At 29.3% G+C, this 13860-nt stretch overlaps 1 protein-coding gene across 7 annotated transcripts in view; it reads right to left on the bottom strand.

The window, feature by feature from the left end:
- LOC145750185 (nesprin-1-like) overlaps positions 1-13860 on the bottom strand; it is a 94737-nt gene that overhangs the window by 31171 nt on the left and 49706 nt on the right. For 5 of the 7 annotated variants that reach the window (XR_014283668.1, XM_082566150.1, XM_082566153.1 and 2 more), the window contains exons 67-108: positions 13653-13770; positions 13420-13543; positions 13110-13311; positions 12740-12894; positions 12494-12604; positions 12252-12404; positions 11781-11945; positions 11454-11648; positions 11156-11317; positions 10805-10983; positions 10505-10682; positions 10285-10377; positions 9947-10162; positions 9600-9822; positions 9312-9478; positions 8997-9174; positions 8745-8868; positions 8504-8609; positions 8246-8364; positions 7941-8148; positions 7618-7845; positions 7390-7488; positions 7118-7235; positions 6639-6844; positions 6310-6452; positions 5973-6162; positions 5755-5866; positions 5480-5667; positions 5104-5291; positions 4792-4930; positions 4509-4679; positions 4225-4377; positions 3826-3852; positions 2912-3109; positions 2453-2599; positions 2141-2302; positions 1848-1999; positions 1584-1739; positions 1236-1422; positions 652-822; positions 345-470; positions 7-195 (exon numbers count right to left, since the gene is read on the bottom strand). Coding sequence is in view for 6 of the 7 variants with exons in the window: in XM_082566150.1 (XP_082422276.1) it covers positions 7-195; positions 345-470; positions 652-822; positions 1236-1422; positions 1584-1739; positions 1848-1999; positions 2141-2302; positions 2453-2599; positions 2912-3109; positions 3826-3852; positions 4225-4377; positions 4509-4679; positions 4792-4930; positions 5104-5291; positions 5480-5667; positions 5755-5866; positions 5973-6162; positions 6310-6452; positions 6639-6844; positions 7118-7235; positions 7390-7488; positions 7618-7845; positions 7941-8148; positions 8246-8364; positions 8504-8609; positions 8745-8868; positions 8997-9174; positions 9312-9478; positions 9600-9822; positions 9947-10162; positions 10285-10377; positions 10505-10682; positions 10805-10983; positions 11156-11317; positions 11454-11648; positions 11781-11945; positions 12252-12404; positions 12494-12604; positions 12740-12894; positions 13110-13311; positions 13420-13543; positions 13653-13770 (6626 nt within the window). In the remaining variant the exon portion in view is untranslated. The remainder of the gene's footprint in view (positions 1-6; positions 196-344; positions 471-651; positions 823-1235; positions 1423-1583; positions 1740-1847; positions 2000-2140; positions 2303-2452; positions 2600-2911; positions 3110-3825; positions 3853-4224; positions 4378-4508; positions 4680-4791; positions 4931-5103; positions 5292-5479; positions 5668-5754; positions 5867-5972; positions 6163-6309; positions 6453-6638; positions 6845-7117; positions 7236-7389; positions 7489-7617; positions 7846-7940; positions 8149-8245; positions 8365-8503; positions 8610-8744; positions 8869-8996; positions 9175-9311; positions 9479-9599; positions 9823-9946; positions 10163-10284; positions 10378-10504; positions 10683-10804; positions 10984-11155; positions 11318-11453; positions 11649-11780; positions 11946-12251; positions 12405-12493; positions 12605-12739; positions 12895-13109; positions 13312-13419; positions 13544-13652; positions 13771-13860) is intronic. The other 2 variants (XM_082566151.1, XM_082566152.1) reach the window with 2 other exon arrangements.

Below are 13860 nucleotides of genomic sequence, written 5' to 3'. Positions count from 1 at the left end.
TCCTACCTGATTAGATTGATGTATTTTAGCATCAGCCATCTCTTGTACTCTTAAGTAATGATCATTCACAACATTTACAGCTGCATTTAATGAAGCCTTGCTTCCAGCATGACTTGTTTGGTCAGCTATCTCTTGTGCTGCAGCATCCAAACCAACTAATCTTACATGGCACTGGTCCAAGTTGTTGGTAATAGCCTAAATTTATAAAGTTGTTTCACTAATTTTGAATTCTAAAAAAAGTAACTTTAACAAATTCAAGAATAATTTCACCATTTAAAGATGAAAAATGTTTTATATATTTAATATTGATGTAGTAATTTTAAAAGAAAAATACTTAAATCAACCTGTTGTTTTTGAGCAGTTGAGTGGTCATTGTCAGTTATTTCTTTTTCCACTTTAGTAAGCAGATTTGAAATATCCATTAATTCCTGATGATAATCTTCTCTTAAGTTACGAGCTGATTCCAATTCCTAAAGTTGAAAAATAATTATTTGCAACACCAAAGTTTTATAATAGAGTTAAGTATACGCGTATATTTTTTGTTCTTTATTTTCTTATATCACTTTTGTAACAAAGATTTTTTATGTTCCAAGAAAAAACGAAGAAAAAACGCTACTAACACATTAATAACATGTACATTAAAAATCTTACACTTTCTTTTCCATGTAGTTCATTGTGCAATGCTGCCAATGCAATTCTTATTTTAGCAATAGTTGAAGACATTTCAACAGGAAGAATGGCATAATTGTCCAAATATTTCTGACGCTGTTCTTCTGATATTTTATTGAAGTGAGCTTCTTTGTTGGATAGTTGTTCTTTCAACTAAAATTCAAAAAAAAAGATATATTTTAAATGAATCGGCAGCGTGGTGTAGTGGTAAGAACACTCGCTACACCACACATAAGGTCATGGGTATAATCTCCACTGCTCATGCTGTAGCACCCTTGAGTAAGGCGTTATAAACGGTATAAACTTCTGCTGAGCCAGCACTTAATCAGTTGCGAAATTACTGGGCAATTTGAATCTATATATTATTCCAAACTGCCACTACTCAAGACTGGGCCGAGTAACTGATGTTACCTTATTTTTAAGTCGTGCATTTGACCTTCCCACATCAAGGATAAATTTATATACAAAAAAAAATTAAACGTTTACAATACATATTGGAAAAAAGTTATTTTAAAATTAAATTAGTTTGTATGTCTGTTGATTAATTTGCAATTACTTAAACTAACCTGTCTTAAAGTGTCGATTTTATCCTGGACATGGCCGGGAGCCGGTGTGACATCTAGTGTACGATCAGCATTTTCTCTCATGTCCTGGACCCAAACCAGCATGTCCCGTAACTCTGCATTCAGTAGATTGCGAGATTGTATTTCAGCTTTTACAGCAGATAACTTTTGGGAAGCTTCTTCTGATAACCTGGGTAAATAAAAGTAAATTTTATGTTAAACATATCAAATGAATGTAGAACTTTATTCACATTTAGTGCAGAATGCAGTCATGTATTTTAAAATCTTTTTATTATCTTTCCAGAAATATTTAGATTTGTTAAATTAAAAACAACTTTTATTAAAACTTACTTTTGACAGCGCTTCTGTATATCTTCTGTGTTCTTCTCAACATTGTACTTTGATGGAGAAGACAGGTTTGCACTTAAAGTATTGGAAGAGTCATACACTGTACTCATTCGTCGAGATACATAAGACAGGTCATTGTTTAAAGAGTGCAGTAATGCTCTATTGAGTAAACGAAAATTCAATTTTAAATGTAGTTTAAAAAAAATAACAAATTAATTTTCCAAAATTTAATAAAATATTTATATTTAGAGACTAATTGTAAATAACCTTTGTTGGGTTAGTTCTTGTGAAGTGCACCTCTCTAATGCCTCGTGTGGTAATCTATCCTGAACATTTTCAAGAGTTTTCAGTGATGAACCTGTAGCTTCTTCATAAGCTTTCCAATCACGAACACGCTTTTCTAATACTCTTTGTACCTCCTTTAAAAAAATTCAAATGATTTTTTTTTTTAATTCAACCATTCTTTATGTTGATTTTAGCTTTAACCAGTATTACATGCATAAAAACATTCAATATAAGAGAAATTTATATACATTTATAATATATTTTTCATTTGTTACCTTTGATCTTGTTTGAAGCCTGGCAAGCCGATGTTTAACAGCAGTTATAGACCTTCCAACAGCCAACCTTCCACTCACACTTTCATTAGCTGACAAGGTTTGTGATACTTCATCCAATGCTTGAATGCCGTGTTCCAAGTTTGAAACCTCCGATAAAATCAACTAAAAAGTAAAAAAATTTGAGATGATAAAATTTAAGAGAAAAATGTAAAAAAACATAAAAACAAATGTTAACTTGAGTAACAAATTTAATTTATAAAAATATGGCATCTAATTTTAAAATTTGTCCAATTTAGTTAGAGTATGTCTTACATTAAAATCCTCCACATTGTTGTGTGCTTTTTTAAGTGTCAGAGGCATCGAACAATCCACATTCTTCAAGTGATCTTCAGCTTGAGACATCTTAGAAGTAACTCTTTCTAACTCCAGATCAAATCCTTCCCAGTTTACAGCAGAACTCTAAAATCAATATTTTCGTGTATAAACAAATAGTGACATTTTCTTAAAGTTTTAAAATATAAAAAAAAACTTTAATCTTAAAACGATAGATGTTAAAATAAAGTTAAATCTAAGGTAGTTTTAAAGCATAATACTTTTGGCATTGTGAATTGCTAAATACTAAATGTATACATAATTTATACTAAAGCACATTTTAACTGTTTATTTAAAGTACAATATACTATAGCTGTGTTTTAATTTTACAACCTTTTTAATTTGTATTATTTAAAAATTATTATTCAACAATTAATCTAAAAATGATATAACACAAACCTGTAATGAATTGTGGATATTTTTTGCAGCATCTAGTAAGTTTTCAGCTCTTTCCCTTATTCCACCAACAGCAGTGTTCAATGTATCACGAGCTGTTTTAGTAATACCAGTTGGTCCGGAAAGTTCTTCCAAATCTCTTGCTACTTCTTCCAACTCATCCACATAATGTAGAATTTCACCCTCAGTTGTAAACAATGCCTAAAATTTATTATTTTATTTTTTGCAGTTGTTTACTGATGTGAAATATTATTAATTTTTCGAGCGGAATCAATACATAATCAGAGATAGCTCTTAGTAAAATTTTTTTAAATTTATAATTTACATCATATTGATTTTTCTTAGATTTTACTTCCATATATTAATTTTAAGTGCAATAGGTTATACAAATTTTGAAACACTTTAAACTTAACTTTCCATTCTATACATGCCATTCAACAAAAAAAAAATAAATAAAAAATTTACCGGCAGCGTGGTGTAGTGGTAAGAACACTTGCTACACCACACATGAGATCGTGGATTTAATCTCCACTGTTCTCATGCTGTAGTGCCCTTGAGTAAGGCGCTAAAAACGGTATGAACTCCTGCTGAGCCAGCATTTAATCAGCGGCATAATTATCAGGCAATTATAATTTATAATATCCCAAACTGCCACACGCAACTCGAGACTGGGTCGGAGTAACTGATGTTACTCTATATTTAAGTCGCGCATTCGACTTTCCCACATCGAGGATAAAGATATATACAAAAAAATAAAAATAAAAATAAAAATAAAAAACATGCTAGTAATTTAAACCTTACCCTATACAATTACAATCACTTTTCTACAGGTAACATGCAAAATAAAACATATGTTTTACAACAAATGTTTAACGTAAAACTTATGCTACTCATGCATTGTTGCTAACTTAAGATACCTTGTATTGTTGTATCATGTAGCGAGCCTATAGCACAATTAATTAAATAATTTACTTTATGTAAATTAATAAGTGTTATTTCAGAATATACAAAAATTATCTTTCCAAATTTTAATTAAAAATTTGGGTTGTTATTTCAAACAACATACTATTAATAAAAAAAGTTTAATGAATTAACATTATATATTAAGTTAATTAAAATTGGTAACAAATTAGGTAAACCAAATATTTTAAAAAGTAAATAAAAAATGCAACCAAATTTTAAACAACAAAATCTGGGCTGTTATTTTAACAGACAAAATGTAATAAATTACTGGCTAAACATACAAATTGAATTCAAAATTAGTCAAATAACACAATACACAGAAGAGCTATTAAAGTGCAAATTAATTATCTTACTTGATGTTGCTCTAATAAATCTCTAGCATGCTCAGGATTGCTATCAACTTCAAGTAGTTGTAGTTCAGCGCTTGCACTTCCCAGTTTACTTTGAACTGTGCTTAAACACTCTGTATACCTTTGCCTAGCCTCCAAAGCTTCTTCTAATCGAATCTTTTAAAAATTTAGGTTAAGTGTAAAATACAAACAATTTTTAGAAGTAAGGTAACGATAATTTACATAAATAAAACTAGTTAAAAATTTCTTACACTCTTCAAAATAAATTAAATTTTTATGCAACTAACTTGTTTTTCATCGATTGCAACATTAAGTGTCTCTTTCAGTTGTTCCAGTTGGTTGATCTTATGACTAACAGAAGTAGGAAGCTCCTCCCCCTCTTCTGCATGTCTCTCAACTTCTTTGTTTCCAAGTGCACTTAGGACTCTAAGTCGAGATTGAACTTCTTCTTTAGTTATCTATAAATTCATTAAGTAACATAATTTTTGACAATTTTTTTTTGGAAAATTTAATCCTTTTTTTATAAAGTAATACATTTATAAAACAATAAACAAATTTCAAATGTATTACTTGTAATTTCTTAATCTCTTCTTGAACACTCTGTGGGTCGAGTTTGAGTGGAATTTTACACTCAATTACACTCTGAGTTTCCTCAAGCCAGCTCACACCTTTCTCTAAGTCATCTTGGAAGTCACGGCGAGACACAAGTCTGAACATAAAATCTCTTGTAACATTTTTGCCCAAAATATTTTCGAATTAATAAAAGTTAAAAAAATATAAATAAACTGGCAAAAGAAAAAGGTTTGCAATTTATTTTGCAAGAATTGCATAAAACAAATCTAGGCAAGTTAAAATGTTATTTTAAAAATTTAAGTTTTAAACCTTTTTTCCAGGTCCCTTTGCCTGTCACCCAGGTAACCCTGTAACCTATGAAGTTGATTTCGCAATTTATCAACTTTGTCTCTGATTAACATTTTATCTTGCTGGTCCATGTCAGCACAAATTTGCTCAGCTAGACCGCTAACACCCCTTAGCTCAATCTGACAACTCGTTAACATAGCTGCCATTTGCTACAAAAATATTTTTAATTGTTTTAATTTTGATAAAAATTGATAAAAAAATACTACATTATATCATATATGTATATATGCATTCAAAAACAAAAAAGACACTACTGTAATATACAAACAATCCATATAAGTTAAACTTTTATAAAAACATTTTTATTATTGAAAGTAGTCTATTTCTTTTAACATACCTGGGAAACTGAAAGTTTTTGTTCGACTCGACTTGGACTACCAGTATCAAGTTCTCTATCACAATCGGATATTTGCTCGCCAAGTTCTAGAATTCTTCTTTCAAACCTTTCTCTGCAACGAGCCATCTCAGCAAACCGTTCATATCTTTGACTACTTTGTTGCATTAGTCGATGATAAATAGCAGTTGCTAAAAAAATATATGTGATTTAAAAAAAAAATTAACCTTAATTTAAGCTATTTTAAATATAAATATAAAGACGAATAAAATTACTACCTTTTAGCAACTCTTCTGGCTGCCAAGGTTGTCCTGAATTTTTTAAGTCATCTCTCATTTTTTCAATTTTGTCAAGGTTAGGTTTTCTCTCAGTCAATGCAGACTGAATTTTCTGTAATTGATTATTGCCATAATTTCAATCAAAATAAAAAATTGCAAACATTTTAAAATGTAAAATACAAATTTAAAAATCCATCAGAAATAAATCATTACCATACCTCTGATTTGTGCAAAAGTGTTCGCGCATGACCAGCAGTGTGTCCAGTTGACATTTGATCCAATTCTCTGAGCATAGTTTGACCAACACCCAGGTAATCTTCTAGGTCTTCCAATGCAATTGAGTATTCTTTTCTTGATGACATCATTTCCAACATGTGGCGTGCTTTGTCTTCAGCCGATTTACAAACACTAAAATTTTTAACAATATTACACTTTATAAGACTTTTATTCTTTTATTTATAAAAAAAAATTATAAAAACTTTATTTTGTTATTACAAGACATAAAAAAAATAAACACATCACTATATAACATAACAAATTTAGAAAACAACATACATGTTAAATTGCTCTTTAATATTTTTCATTTTTTCAACAATTAGGTTTTGATCCACGTCAGATAGTTGAGGAAGAATTTCTTGTGATTTTTCAGATATTTTACCAACAAGATCTCTATACTTAACAGACTCCTTTGTTATTGCCTTTAATAAGATAAAAGTTGATGTAAGTTTAACAGTAATGTTGTTATTTGTAAAGCTAGAAGGTTACTAATGGCCTATATGTAGGCTTGTGCTAATTATACAACTGTGATTGTAGTATTGTATTCATTTTTAAAAAGTCTGTTTTACATTAAAAAACCCGAGACCTTTAAAAAGGAATACACCCACCTCATATCGAGCTAATTGAGATTCCAAATCTGGCAGAGCAGCTGCAAGATTGACTTCTGGAAATGTAACAATGTCCGCTTCTTTTAACCACCGGAGACAGCGTTCAACATCAGCATGAAAAAGTTCTCGATCTGCAAGCAGCTGTTGTAACTCCTCCAATCGAGTTCTCCACAAGCCGTCAACCTCATCATAACAATCTTCCAGCCCTGTTAAGTTAAGTATAAGTTTATACAAAACCGAAATTATACGAAAAACAGTAAATCAACAAAATTTAATTAAAAAACAAAACTTGCAAATTTAGAATCAATAAAACAAAAATAAATTGCACTGCAAATTATTTAGCAAAAGTAAACAACAAAAATAATATTGCTTAAATACATTACCAAACCCCACAACATTAAAAGATAGCTAAGAAAACAGCACCAGCACCCGGAAACCACAACACCAACAATTCTAGTCGAAAAAAGTATAAAAAATACCTGTTAACTTGCCTCTAACGCTTACACTTTCCGGTTTGCCCTCATAAATAATTTGAATTCCAGTTGCAATAACTTCATCAACTGTAGATTTGTGTCGCAGTATGTCCTTGTGCAAGGCCTGCGAAATGATTAAGCTTTATACATACTACAAGCACTGGTAAAAGTTTATAATGTTAAACATAAACACAAATAGTTTTAAGAAGGTTTTCAATTATTTTAAATAAATCCCTTCATAAATAGTTTATTAATAAAAAAGTTAAACAACAATAAACCCTGTGTTCTTGAATAAGTTTAGCAACAGCATCAGGGTGAAGTGGAAAATAAAGAAGTTTTAACAAAGAATCCTTTATGTGTTCAAGCCAGGCTAATGCCTAAAAATAAACAACTACTTAAACAACACTGTCATAAGTATAATAAACAAGTTTAATTATTTTTTGCATGAAGTATAAAAAAAAATTAATGCATATAGCCAATAAAATAGACACATTTATGTTAAATACCTGCTGTGAAGTTGCCCACAAGTCTTTTCTTCTCCCAATTGCATGATTAAATGCATTTGTTTTGTCATTAGCTAGGGTTTGAGCTGTACGAAACAGTCCTTGGATAGCAGTAACATCCGAGTGTAAAGCATTTCGTTCTGATGAGCTTAAACTTAGAGGCAATGTCTGATGACAACTACTTAACTCACTAAACTCCTCCTTCTTTTGGTCAAGTTCCTTGCACAACAACTGTAAATTGACATTATTTAATTAACAACATTCAAGTTGCATTTTACAAACAGTACTCGTAAATTTGTTTGATGATATAATAAAAACAAACTTACACTATGCTTTTGTCTTGATCCGTTTAATTCTTCCACACTTAAAGTCATTGGTACTGGTACAGAAACATTCTCGATCAATGCTTTCAACCAAGACTTAGTAGCATCCAGTTGTCTGCGATATTCAGATAATTCGCAAAGTGTACTTTCCAGGAGTTGAGCTCGTGATTGAATCTTTTGTTCAGCTTCAATCCAGTGTTGATTAAGATGCCTGTAACAAAAAAGCAAACTAACCATTTTGCCTTTAAGAAATTACTAACCTAATAAACAGCATTAATTTTTAACAGTACAAATTATGTTTTTGTTACCTGACTTTGTCTTCAATCATCTCCGCATCTTGAGCACCCATGCGTGGTGTTAGGTTTTCAAGGTGAGACCCTAGTGAGTCCAACATTGTTCGACTACATTGAATTTCAGACACCAACTCCTAATACACACAAAGATAGATTTAAAATACTTTGTCAAAAATATAGATTTATTTCCCTTTCATACAAATATTAATGTAAGTTAAAAGAAGTTACTTATGATTGACACAAAAAAGATTTTAATATATTAAAGTTTGTTACCTTGGCTTTTTTAAGCTTTGATTCAGTGCTGTCGGTGACATTACGCATCAGCATATCAGCTTCATTTTGAAATCGTTTTGTCATTGCTTCTACCTCATTAAGGTAACTAAAAATTATAACAATCATAAATTTGAAATTAATTTTACAGATTGACATCTTAAAACATTAAGAAATTTATCCACCCTTCGTAAAAAGCACTAAGTAAGTGAGATTTTATAATGGTATAACTTAAAACACTTACTGATTAAAATCTTCTGTAGCATGTAATGATTTTTGTTGTGATAGAAACAAGTTGTTTGCCAGGGTATTTAGTCTTTCCCATTGTAGAAGTAAATCGTGGAATTCAGTTTCATTGTTATCACCACCTAAAAGTAAAAATTATGTAGTAACAAAAATGTTGAAAAGAGACCACATAATAAATTAAAAGATAATTTTGTCACAAACCACCTATTTTTTGAGCAAACAATATCAAACATTCGCATGAAATTTTTACCTTCTCCAAGTAAAGTTAAAAATTTTTCATCAAGTAGTGATATAACTCCTTTCTTATCCTTAATTTCATCAAATATTTTGCGACATTTCAGGGCATGTTCTTTAGCAGCGGTCGAAGTTGCCTCTGCAGGTGCATCTTCAAGCTTGTGCAACCTTTTTTCAGTATCTTCTAACCATATCTAAAACATAAAATAAAAAACGACTTTTAGCCCATTTTTTAGCCAACTTAGTGTTATATTGGTCAATTACTTTCTCCAAAAATGTTTTTTTTTAATTTAAATACAAGAAGATTTTTACTTTCATTTTAAAATTTTACCTTAAAATCATTTTGCAAAGAGATTGCAGACATCCAATCAGTTTCTGAGTCTTGTGCAACTTCTAACAAACCTTCCAACTCAATCTGAAACATTTCATATTTTTCAAACAAATTTTTCGTCAGGTCTGGGTTACGGGCCATCATGTCTTCCAAAAAGCAGGTTTTTCCTGTTAAAATATAAATTAGTTATATTTCAGTCAAAAATAATAATACATACAAATTTAAACAGTTCATGTTTAAAAGGTTTTTAATTTTGCATCCAATTGCTTGCAAAATAATATATATTACCTTTACATTCTTCGATTAACATTGTAATATCCTTAACTCTTTGGCCAGCTTCGTACAAACTGTCAGGCTGAAATGCATTTGCAACTCTAACAGCAGATTGTTTTTCCCCTAACCATTCCTCTAGATGGCCAAGTTTGACGCTAACATCTTGATGTTTATGCACAGCATCTGTTAGTCGTTGAGCTAACTGAGTTGCAGCATTAAAAACAGTATCGTATGTAGCCTAAACAAATAAAAATGTTTTACATTAAACTAACAATTTATTTTTACTCAGATTACTTTTTACATTTGTGTTGTGATTATTAAATCAATCTAAAAAAACAATTTTTAAAATACTGATTATTTACTTGCAAACTTTTAAGTTGATTTTCAATTTGTGCTTCAAGTGGTTTTCTTAAACCTTCATCATAATCGTTAAGCAGCCTTCTACCAAGGCTCGATGCAGAGTTGATTTCGTTCTTGAAGTTTGTAATCTCTTCCAAAACTCCCCTGTATTCAATCAGCAGATCTTCAAGTTTGGAAGTTTGTTGTGCGGTAGATTTAGAAGGTAATGCCGAAAGATCCTAAAAAATAAAATAAACAACAATTAAAAACAAAAAAAGCACATTCACTGAAAAAACTTTTTTATAAAACACCTTTTTCACAAATTAATTAAAATATATTTGGTGAATAAAAATGTTTTTACTTGTGATGAAGCTATCATAATTTCTGAAGACTTTCCAAGTAACCATTTTTCAGCAGACTGGACTGAGTCATAATATTCTTGATGACATTTTACCTATTAAAACAACAAATAATATAAATTTAAAAAAAAAATTAACAACAATTTTTTTTTATACAATGTAACTTTATAAACAAAAACACTTTTCATTTTTAAACTAAGATAAAAAATAACTTTTAAATACCCTGGCTTTTATTTCATCCACTCTTTGTTGACACTGCTGAGTTATTCTAACAAATTTCTCATTTATTTGATCCAGATCACAAGGATCCCGAGAGCTTGTAGGGAGCCTTGTAGACTTTTGAGTCACATCTTGCAGCGCTTCTTGATGTTTGGCAATGTCCTCTTGGTAGCCAACATACCTTTGAAAATATAACCAACATTTTTTAACCTATTGTTATCAGGAATAGGTACCGAAAATAAAAATGTTAAAATATGCACAACTTTTAAGTATACAATAACATTCTATACAATATTTTAATACCTTGCTAACTGTGCTTTCTTCTCAAAGAGCTCATATTTTATATTAGGTTTAAGTTCCACTTTGGCTTGACACTCACGAAGCCAATCACGCAACATCTCCAATGCTAAGTTAAACTCTTTTTCGTAATGTAAAGTTCTTTGTAGATTTCTTAATGATGTTTGAATTTTAGTATAGAGATCCTAAAGTAAAAACAAAGAGCGTGATTTTACTTATATTATAGTGCAAAGCTTAAAATTATACTGAAATTAAACCATGTTTAGAAAAATTTGTTATTAAATCATAAAAAAAATCCAAAAAATATATATGAAATCAAAGACAAAAAATATTTAAAAACAAAAGATTTTAAAGTACCTGAAATTCTTCATGTTGAGTAGTCATCTCATTTCTAATATCAGGTTGATATTCTTTTTCTATTGCTTGAATAAATTTAGTACCATTATCTGCTATTTGGGACAAATCATTCTTCTTTGCTTCAAATTCATTTAAAAGCTCATCCAATTTTTTACAAAATTGCTGAAAAATCAAATGTTACAATTTTTAAAAAATCTGCCAATTTTCTGTTAAAAATATCAATTTGTAGAAATAATGTTTTGTCCAACATATAAAGTCTCACTCAAATATTTATCACAATTTTAAGTTTTATACTAACCTCAGTGTTTTCTGGGTTAACATTTTCAGGCAAAGTATAAATGGAAAGTTTTTCTGCAGATGTGGTAAGCCATTGATTAAATTGATCTGATAGACTTTGGTATTCAGTTTGTACTTGTACAGCACTCTGATAAGCTCGCAGTTTATCTTTAGTCTTCATGACTAAAGTTTGATATCTTGAACTTAATTGAGTAACCTGTATTAAAATAAAAATAAATTACATAAAATTTTAGTAAAGTTTTATGTGTAAAATGATTTTGTTATTACCTTGATAAAACCTGTTAAGTAACCACAAACTTTAACAGAATTGAACTTTAAATGTTTTTACCTCTTTGCTCATATTTCCATCAGTTGAAGATGAAGCTTCAAGTAAATGTTGAGCAGCTTTGTTCAATTTCTCCAACTTGCTTCGATTTCCTGTCACCTCATCAGCATAGAGTTTAAACCGTTCAGTCGATTCTTTATTTTCTTGTAAATCACTTGTCAAAATTATCTGTAAAAGACAATTAGCCATAATAATTGAAAGACAATTAGCCATAATAATTGAAATTAAATAAATTTATGATTTTAATTGATAAAATAAAGATACATATAAACTTGATCTATCAATCACTATATAAAAAATAATTATAATTTGTAATTATAATAAAAAATACAAAAGTTATATTAAATTTTATAATAATAAAAAATTTTTATAATAATAAAAAAAAAAAATTATAATAAAAAATACAAAAGTTATATCAAATCAGAAAGTGTATCAAATTTAGTTTTAAACAAATATTTAAAAAAAACTAGCTACCTCATAATCAGGACATTGCTCAATGGCATTCAACCAATCCTGAAACTCTGCATATATTTTATCATATTTTTCAGTTTCTTCAAGAAAGCGTTGAGTCCTTTGTAAAATCTCATTCAATGAAGTTTTGTAACTATTCCATTCCTCCTTTAAGTTCTACATAAAGTTTTGATTTAATTATAAAGCAAATTATATGATTATAAAGCAAAAAATTCATAATAAGCAAAATAAAGTGTTTAATTTACCTGCAACTGAGTTTTTACTGTTTTGTCAGAGTTGCCTTTTTTGCCAGCATTAAAAGCTTGTTTTAGTTTTTCTTCACCTTGTGGTAACTCTTTCTGAATAGCCTTCAACAACTAAAAAAAAAACACTTATTAATATAATAAATGACCTTACTTCAAGTTTAGCATGTGCTTATATTTTAAGTTATCTATTAGCTACTTAGTTTTTTAGTAAAAAAAAAATCACATTTTTATTTGAAAATCTCATACTTTTAAATTTTCTTGTAAAATTTCTTTGCCACCAGATTGGTCCGACAGCCTAAACAGTTCGACAGGTTTACCAGAAAACCAGTCTGTAAAGATGTGTAAGGCTTGATGATAAGATTTCGTGCTTTCTGCAACACACTCAATCTCGTCCAGTAATTCTATTACAAATATAAGGTTATTGGTAAGTTGAATAAAATAAAATTAGAAGTTTCGAGATAAAAAAACATGAAATATATTAACCAAACAGTTAATTTTTAAAGTGAATATAACAATGCCAACAGTTTAGTATTAAATAGGCAAAATTTTTCAAATATAATTTAAAAAACATGTTTTTTATTATATATTTTAGAATATTTCATATTCAACATTTTACCTTGTGCTGAGTTTAACATTTCTTGATACAATTCCCTTAACTCAGCAGTATCAACTCTAGTGCCGCCTGGATCCCCAGTTGCTTCTGCTACTCTTGTGGCAGTTTGTTGAACTTTTTCAATTACAACTGCTCTTTGTTTGACCTCCCGATACAAGGCTCTACATTTTTCCAAATCAGAGAATGTTGACTCGCTGGATGTTATCTAAAATAAATTAAAATATTAAGGATACGTTAATTATATTCTACTTTAATCCAAGTTGCTGCCACTATACTTTTTTAAATTTTGCAAAAACAAATTTTAAATACATACCTGGCTAAGTTGTGCTTCTTTTTCGGCTTTAATGCTCTTTTCAATTTGTTCAAGCCAAGATTGTGCACTTTTAACTGCTTCATCATATTCGTCCCATAAAGAAATGCATAAACCTAATTTTGTCCTAGAAAAAAAATTAGTTTTAATTTATTAAAAACATTACCATTACTTAAAAAAAAAATTATTCGTAGAATAAAGAGTAAATAAAAAAATTATTTTTAAATTTTACATACTTCCAAAGTTCTGATTGGCTCATATATTTTGCCCAAAGTTCTTGAACAGCTTGTAACTGTGTTTCAATTGCGTGACTTCCTTTAGCGGAAGTTGATCTTACAATTTTTTCACCTCGTCCTAAATGCAAAAATTTATACTTCATTTTAAAAAAGTATTTTATTAAATATAATTTACAAAAACAAAGAAAAAAGTAATTATAAATTGATT

Source organism: Corella eumyota, chromosome 4 (assembly GCF_963082875.1).
Source record: "Corella eumyota chromosome 4, kaCorEumy4.1, whole genome shotgun sequence".
NCBI lineage: Eukaryota > Metazoa > Chordata > Ascidiacea > Phlebobranchia > Corellidae > Corella > Corella eumyota.
This window is presented reverse-complemented; position numbering and strand designations above follow the sequence as displayed.